General features: G+C 31.2%; 1 protein-coding gene across 1 annotated transcript; it reads right to left on the reverse strand.

Moving 5' to 3' along the window:
* Positions 1 to 3,377: 3,377 nt before the first annotated feature.
* On the reverse strand, positions 3,378 to 4,340 carry LOC120076557 (glutaredoxin-C1). The gene has a single exon (XM_039030423.1). The coding sequence runs from the start codon at positions 4,218 to 4,220 to the stop codon at positions 3,846 to 3,848; it is 375 nt and encodes a 124-aa protein (XP_038886351.1). The 5' UTR covers positions 4,221 to 4,340; the 3' UTR covers positions 3,378 to 3,845.
* Positions 4,341 to 8,448: the final 4,108 nt, after the last annotated feature.

Genomic DNA, 8,448 nt, shown 5'->3' on the forward strand with positions numbered 1-8,448 from the left:
GACATTGGTAGTGAAATATGTATTTGATTCAAGCTTTAATCATGTAAGCCTAATTTCAAATTATGATTAGGAGGTTGATTCAAGAATTTCATTCAAGATGAAGAAGAGTTTGGTTTGCTAATTATTTGGGCTTAAAATTGGAGGTTTGAAAGGTGAATTTGAATTAGACCACACCTTAGGTAAGGTTATCTGGAAATATTTTGTAATATTTGGGTGTTTGGATTTTGGCCTTAACTATTAATTTTAAAGCTTGGTTTATGTTTAGGCTTGATTAAGGATTCAAGAATTTCACAAAGATTCAATCGCTTTTTGGTTCGACCTAATATCAAAGTAAGTAATCTTACTACTGGAACTACCCACGGGCTAGGCATTAGATGTATGCTAACATGTTAAATGAAGGTTATGGCAGAATGACAACATGAACGATTGATAGTATAACATGATTAAAGTGTGTTCTATTACGAGATCCAAATTATTTATTTACTCACATAGACACTTGGATGCTAGTATGAGATGGTATGTGCTTCTATGGTTGTATTTGATCTGATGATGTTGAGGTATACATGTATGTTGTAGAACCATGATGTTGAGGTATATGTGTATGTTGTAGAGCCATGATGTTAAGGTTTATATGTATGTCATAAATTCGTACAGTGATGATTGTGATGTTGAGACTGTTCAAATGTCCTTACTGTTTAGTTAGATGCCCATTAGATTTTGTGTTTCCTTCGGGATTCACCAGTTTGTGTTTCCTTCGGGACTCACCAGTTTGTGTCTCCTTCGGGATTCACCAGAGGTAGTGGGCATACTTAACTACAGTAGGATAGGACTCAGTCTCCTTCTTGTTTCATGTGCATATGTGTCCCATGAGGACTAGAGTAGTTTATATGTTTCACCAGAAGTGGGTATCTAGAAGACATAGATGCCCAGCCTGACCCCAGTAGTGGGGTTACTTACTGAGTATTTTATACTCATTCTTGCTCATGTTGTTGTTTCAGGTAAGGGTAGAGATGCACTGGCGATGGACAAGCGGAATTTGTGATCGAGCCACTAAGACTAATTTTTACACTTCCACATCATGAAATTTAGAGTTCTTTTCATGTTTCTCTTAACTTTTAGTTTTGATGTTTAAAACTTACTTTAAGAATCGTTTTTCAGACTCATTTACTATCCTTTATGATTTTTGGGTACCCTACTATTGTTTTAGTATTTGAATTTAATGAAAGTCTTTTGAACTTACTTTATTTAATTAGCATTTATTTCGCCATAACCAAGTGTCGTTTTTTGTTCCATGCATGAATGTATTTAGTAACGGCCTAACTTAAGTCCTAGGGGATCGGGTCGTTACAATAATGATATAATTACTATAATGTATTTGATACATTATAATATAAAGTTGATTAGAGAGGAAATAAATAGTTGAATATGATTAAAATAGTAATTATGTGAATTGAATTCATATAATTAAATTTGATATAAATGTGATTTATATTAAAAATCATCGGTGAGAGAGGATTGAAACTATAGGTTATTTGATACGATATAGAAACCATAGATTATATGGTATATTTGATATAACATATAATTTAATATATATATATATATATATTATATAATAAGGTAATTATCATATAAATATATATTAATTGATTTATTAAAAATAAATAAATTTTATTTATTTTTTAAGAAATCAATCTTGAGAGGGAGTTGTAACTCCCTCCCGCTCTTTTCTCTTTAATACATGTTAGTGGGGTTGTGGTTTTGATCTCCTTCCTCTAGTTTTTTCACTGAGAACAACTAACACAGACACGTTATGTGATTTTACCAATCTTCTCATCTTCTCTCAACTCTCTTTTTCCCCATCCAAAATAGCAAGAGCACACACAAACTCCTGAATTCTCACCTAGAGAATATAGAAGTTTCATCGTACGGTGTTCTGTTTGGTTCGAGGGTTTTCTTTCTTGAACAAAGGTTCATCAAAGATAAGGGTTTCTAAACCCACTTTTTCTAGTATGCTGTATTTTAATTAGATGCATAATTTCTATATGTTTTTGGTATAAAATTGTTATTATATAAATTTTAGGTTTGGGTCCGATCCAGTTTTCCACTCAAGGATCTTCAATGATTCCTACATAAAGAACTTGCATAGGAGAATAATGATCAAGGAGCAAGAACATAATGTAGAACAAATCGACCATCGCACATAAATCATCTTGCTTAATAAAATATGCGGCTAACCTAAATGGACAACATAATTCTCTTTAAGTAGTCGAACCCAAGAAAGGAAACAAACCCCATTTGGAATAGAAAGACCACACTTAAATAAACCCCATTTGGAATAGAAAGACCACACTTAAATAAAGGAAAATACCAGACAAAATATTACAGTTGGATATTTTCAGATAACGAAAATATTCTGTAGAAATATAATATGATGTTATAAATTGATGTTAAACTTTATTTGAGACATTTACAAAAACCATTGCATTAGAAAAATATAAAAGCAACTAAACAAATCTCGAACAGGGACCAAAATGATATTTTTCGCTATTTTCTTTTGGCCTTCTTTTTGGTACTTTTATCTTGGGCTTTTTCACGATAGGAATGTTTTTCTGCCTATACACTATTCTTTCCTTTTTGTGTTGCAGATTTTTCTGGTGAATGCTTTCTGCTTTTGGTTGCAGCAAAATTTTTTTGCCTGGCCGATTTCTTGCCTTATATTGCTCATATATTTAGTGAGTTGATTTGTATGCTTGGATTAGTGGTGTTTATGCAGAACATTTTTTGCTTTTAGAGAGAAAAGGATGTACGACTACGTGTATGAGTTCTGGTCGAAGATCTGTCTAGCCTTTTTGTAAAATCTTCTTCTTGTTAGTAATCTGGTGATCTATTGCTGAAGTGTTTGTATGTTCATTGTGTTTGTTGAGTAAGTAAATATGTTGGAAGGATTTTCAAACATATGATGAAAAGAATAATGAAGCCTCCAAAGAAGAAGTATAAAAGTTTAGGGGAGCCTAAACATGAAACGCAATAAGAGAGAGAGACTCAAGTTTAGAGGGGACTAAACTTTTCATCAGGAGTAGGCTCTTTGTGAGCTTAGATAGTGAGTACTATTAGATAAGTATTCCTTTGTATATGGTTTATCTTTATTAGTGAAATTCTTTTTATTCGGGTGCTTTACCCCTAGTTGTAAGTCTGATTATATCATGAACTGGGTTATCAATTTCTATGTATTCGCTCTCTCTTATCTTCTTCTCGTTGTTATATTATTTTCTTTTCTTGTCGGCGACATCATGATTGACTTGTGTAATCATTATTTAGATTCAACTATTTTTCTCAAAATTAAAAGGAAAAATTATACCATAAAATATCGTTCATTCACTTTGGTCTCAAAAGCAACTACAGAGGAGGGAGGTTCAGCTATTACATTTCATAAATCTTTCTGATAATAAAAAAAATCAAACCAAATAATCACTAATTAAACAAAACAAAAGGGATAATGTTGTACTGAAACTGAACATTAATTAGTTGATTAATTAGTATGTCCTAAGTAGTGGGGACTGACCAACCAAACCCAAAAAAAAAACACCGACACTCCTCTTCCTCTGTAAAAAAAATTAGTGAAAAAGAAAAGGTCATACATGTATTCCCTCCCTTGCTTTGCAGAATAATTAAGCAAAAAAATTATTCATAATTGGGATAGATTAGTGTAACTGTCTCAACTAAACCAATGGAGTAGGTCAAATTATAATTTTTTAATTTCTCTCCTATCTCCAACAGTATAGAATCGTCAGTCACGTTACTCTAGCCTCAACGAATAATTTATTTTTAAAGAGAGATTAAAGTCAAAGCCAAAGAGCTCCAACGTCTTTAAGAAGAGGAACAAGAGTTCCATTGATATGAGAGGCCATGACTCTATCCATGGCACCGACGAGTTTACCACCGATAAACACAACAGGAACGGGAGAGGAGCTTCCCAAAAGCCTCATGAGAGCCTTCTCCATGTCCCCTCCTCTCGGGTCCTCATCAAGTTCGTAGACTGTTGGATTCACTCCCATTCCACAAAACAATCGCTTTATAGCGTGGCACATGCAACACGTACTAACACTAAAGATGACGACGGCATTCTCGGCAGCCAACCGCTCTATCCTCTCGATCGGATCCTCGAGAGCGGAGGTGGACACGTAACACCCCCAAGATGGCGTGGTTTGATAATGCATAATTTCTTCCAAGTTCCCACACAAGAAACACAAATTTTAGGGGGGGTTTAGTGATTAGTTGGTGAATGGAAGACATGGGGGGTGTTTGTGTATTATTTATAGAGGGGAGTTTAGAAAGGATTTGTGAGAAAGTGGGGTAATTTATTGAATTTTTATTTTGAAGGGACAGCATCTGAGGATTTTAATTAAATTAAGGGGCCAAAAAGGCAACAGCTTTGGTCTCCCTCTAAAAGTAGAACAAAGATAGTGGTCAGCGAGCGCATGCGATACCTGAATGAGAGAGAGAAAAGATTGTGGAATTACATTTTATTTATTTATTTATTTTTGTAGTATTATCAAGAAAAAAAAGTGAAAGCATTTGGAAAGTACGACAAAATGAACACAACAGAAGCCTTTTCTTTTTCTTCTTCATATTTTCATACAATACCAAATGAAACCAAATACTTACATGTGATCACAATTTAGCCTTTCATGGTTTTTCATTGAAATAAGTTTAAAGGTTTGGTTTAATTTCTAAATTTTGATAGTTTTGTATTTATTTCGTCTATAGATTTCAAAGAAAAATATTTGGGTGAATCTTTGTATTCATTTTTGTGCATCTCATCCAAGTGTATCCAATCACAAGTTGTCATGTGATAGTTTTTTTTCCCAAAAAGATATTTTATATTGTTATGGGTGATTCTTTACCAATAAAATATAAAGATGAAAGTAAAACTAGGAGAGTTACCTAATCTCAAAAATGGACCCAAGACCGACAAGAAGCGAGTCCTGGAGAATTCCTAACAAATAGGGAGAAAATGCAATTCATTGGCCCATCTCGGTCTCAGTCTAAAAGATACAAGATAAAAGTAAGAATGAGGAGAGTTATCTAATCTAACAAATGGATCAAAACCAACAGGAAGCAAGTCCCGGAGAGTTCCTAACAAATAAGGAGAAAATGTAATTGGGTCAAAACCCAATTGGTCCGTCTCAATCTCGACGAGGTTGAGGCTGAGACCAATAAATCACTGGCCATCTGATTAGACCTTCTATTCTAAAACATCCCTAGTGGCCCAAGTCCACTAGATTGTCCTTTTTTTATTTTGTGTCTAATACTTTCCCCAATATAGTTTAAATTGTATAAATATAAGTTGATATTTTAAATCTAATAAAACTCTAAATATTAAATTTTGTTTCTATGAATTTTCTATTAGATACAAAATTAGAAATAAAAAAAAGGATTAAATGTTCTTAAATAATCGACTGACCTAAAATCTTAAGCTAATGGGTAAAGGTAAATTTAATTATAATATCTAACCCTTCCTCTCACTTGTGTGGACACCACGAACTAATCGACTCTGATACCATCTTAAATAACCAATTGACCAAAAAACTTATGATAATTAGGTGAAGGTAAATTTAATTATAATATCTAACAAAAGTAAAATCTCTCATCTTTAAATGGGGAGGTTCTTAACTTTAATCTTAATCTTTGATCCCAAATATATAAACATTCTTGAATGCTTCCATCAGTTTTAATTTCATATGAGACTTAATAATGAAAAAGAATTTATAAGCTTGAACGTGAGAATATAAATAAAGGAATTTGTGTAGAAGTAGAATAAAATAAGGAAAGTATAAATCTGAAAACGAGAACTACAAGTATATATAAAACTCTCCAAGTACAATCGGAATAGGCTTTAATTTCTTAAATAACCAGACGGCTTCACGTGTTTTGGGGTACAAAATTAATTAAATTATTGTCTATATTCTTTGAATCTCAGGTCACTATTATTAAATAATAAATAGGAATTCAAGCAGCTAGCCCGATGAAACATGTCTGATCTAAAATTTAAGGCCATGTTTACCAAATCGTAATGAAAATTAGTATAATCGTATAACAAAATTTTATTAATAGATCAATTGTAATGAACCTGAATCATAGATGTAATTAGATTGCTTTTGATCACATGTATTTAGAATTATGAATTTTATCATATTTATTGTTGTTGTTGCCGTTATTGTTACTTCTGAGAGTCAAATAGTAACGATAATAGTAAATAATTCAAAATTTATAATTTTTGCTTTGAAACAGTAACAATAATGGTAATAATAACGGTAACGGTTACAATACAACGTAATTTCCCATATGCAATTGGATTGAGCACGCTCCATTACGCTCTATAATGGTAACAGTAAAAGTAGGATGTAATTTTTGCTCTGAAACAATAACAATGATAGTAGTTGTAACAGTAATACGAGGTAATTTCTCATATGTATTTGGATTTAATCACACATTTAGAAATGAACCCATGTATCAATATAAATGCAAAACACAAGTAAATATCATAGAAAGATGATTAAATAGGACCCATTTTTCATATTACCATTGATTTATTATGTTTTTATTGGAGTAAATTTGGTCAAATAAATTTTTAGTTACCAAAAAACAAAAAAAAAAAAAAAAAGAGAGAGAGAGAATAAATAAATAAATAAATAAAATTACGTATAGAAATCTATAAAATTGGAAGTACTAAAATTTTGATGGTGGTTGGCCGGCAAGAGAGAGAGAAATGAAACGGCTGCCACTGATCTTTATCATTGCATTTACAGTCCCTTTTGTTGATTAAATAATATGGATATACCAAACAAAACAACGTGCATGTCACAAATCTATGTTTCTTCCCTTTTCCAAATTCTTAAATATCTGCTTTCTTTTCATTTCCACATGTTTGGAGATACATCATATATATATATATATATATAATATAATATAATATATTCTTGCTCTAAAGTTAAAATTTCAAATTTTCACTTCGTTAATAATATAATATAATATAATTAAAATTAATTAATGTCAAATTGAGTTTAACTCAACGATAACTGACATGATCTTTTTATCTTAATATATTATTATAGAATGTCATTATGTATGACTTAACTAAATAGTTAATTGGAGTTAAAAGAAGAATTAAAGGAGTTAGAAGAAATGAAGTTGAAGTCATGATGGTGACTCGAGATTAATATAATATATCTTATGTTGCCTAAGGAGTAGAGTAGTCAAGTACTACACCAATGAAGACCAATATGCATACAAGCAGAGATAAACATATCCAGAGTAGGAAGCATTGGAAGAGTCAAAGTGGATTTATTTAAGTAGACAGAATGTAGTCACCAACAGTGAAAATGAAAAAAAAAAAAAAAAGAGAGAGAGATTATTCAATGAGATAGTTATGATTGTTATTTTTTTTTAATAAAATCATTGGAGGTAGATTAAAAAATTTGCATATATATACACTCTAACGACAATGGGATAGAAATTTTGGAGTATTTTTGCACTAGTCTCTCCAAAGAAAGAAATTCTCGTGATGAAGACAAGAAACTTGTGGTGATTAATTAGGTGAGTTGGAGAAAGTACTAGAGTTGTTAATTTCACTCCTTATTCGGTTTAAAGAGTGTTTAAAATATACTATGAACCTCCCAACTAAAAAGCTTTTATTTCATGACTTTTTTGCACTGTGAATCTCACAACTAAATAAGTTATTTTTTTAACCATGTTGTGTATAATGTTTATATGACGTCAAATCCCTCGTCGAAGAAAACATGTGAAATTTTTTAGAAGGAAAAAAATTAAAAAAAAAAAAAAGAAAAACAGTTTCGTTTGAACATAATTACATACTTGATATACACATGTCAATATATAACTTGCCAAAGTAAACTTAACTCAATAATATTGGTATGAGATTGGAGGTTCAATCTCACGTATTTATGATTGTACTAAAATAGTAAAAAACATAATTAAAATACTAGTATAGTAAAAAGTAGAAGTAAATTATATGGTAAGAAGTGCCACAGTCTCCCATAAATAAAAGTAAAAATGGAACCCATATTCCATGTTGGTAAAATAAGAGGTAAAAAGGGAAAGGTGTTTAAAGTAAAAATATTTGATTATTAATGTTTAAGTAGTAGTGATATTGGTGAGTGGAATGGGAGCACGCATGTTTCTCTTATGTTTCAGACATGTACACAACATGTTCTCTCTTACTATATATTAATTTATTATATGCTTCCCTTAACATTCCTCAATGTTTGTTTGTTTTTTTGTTTTGTTCATTTGTTCATCATCAAAAAACCTTTTCTTTTTCATACTAATTAATTTTGTTTCCTTCAAATAAAAAGCTCTTTGTTTTCCTTTGCATCTTGTGTGTGTGTTTTTTAGTTTTGTTTCTTAAGAGATTTAATGGGTCAC

This window comes from Benincasa hispida, chromosome 4, assembly GCF_009727055.1.
Source record: "Benincasa hispida cultivar B227 chromosome 4, ASM972705v1, whole genome shotgun sequence".
Lineage (NCBI taxonomy): Eukaryota > Viridiplantae > Streptophyta > Magnoliopsida > Cucurbitales > Cucurbitaceae > Benincasa > Benincasa hispida.

What these genes read in the sequence shown, in the direction of transcription:
- LOC120076557 (XM_039030423.1), bottom strand. Translation starts at nt 4,220, where the DNA reads ATGCATTATCAAACCACGCCATCTTGGGGGTGTTACGTGTCCACCTCC.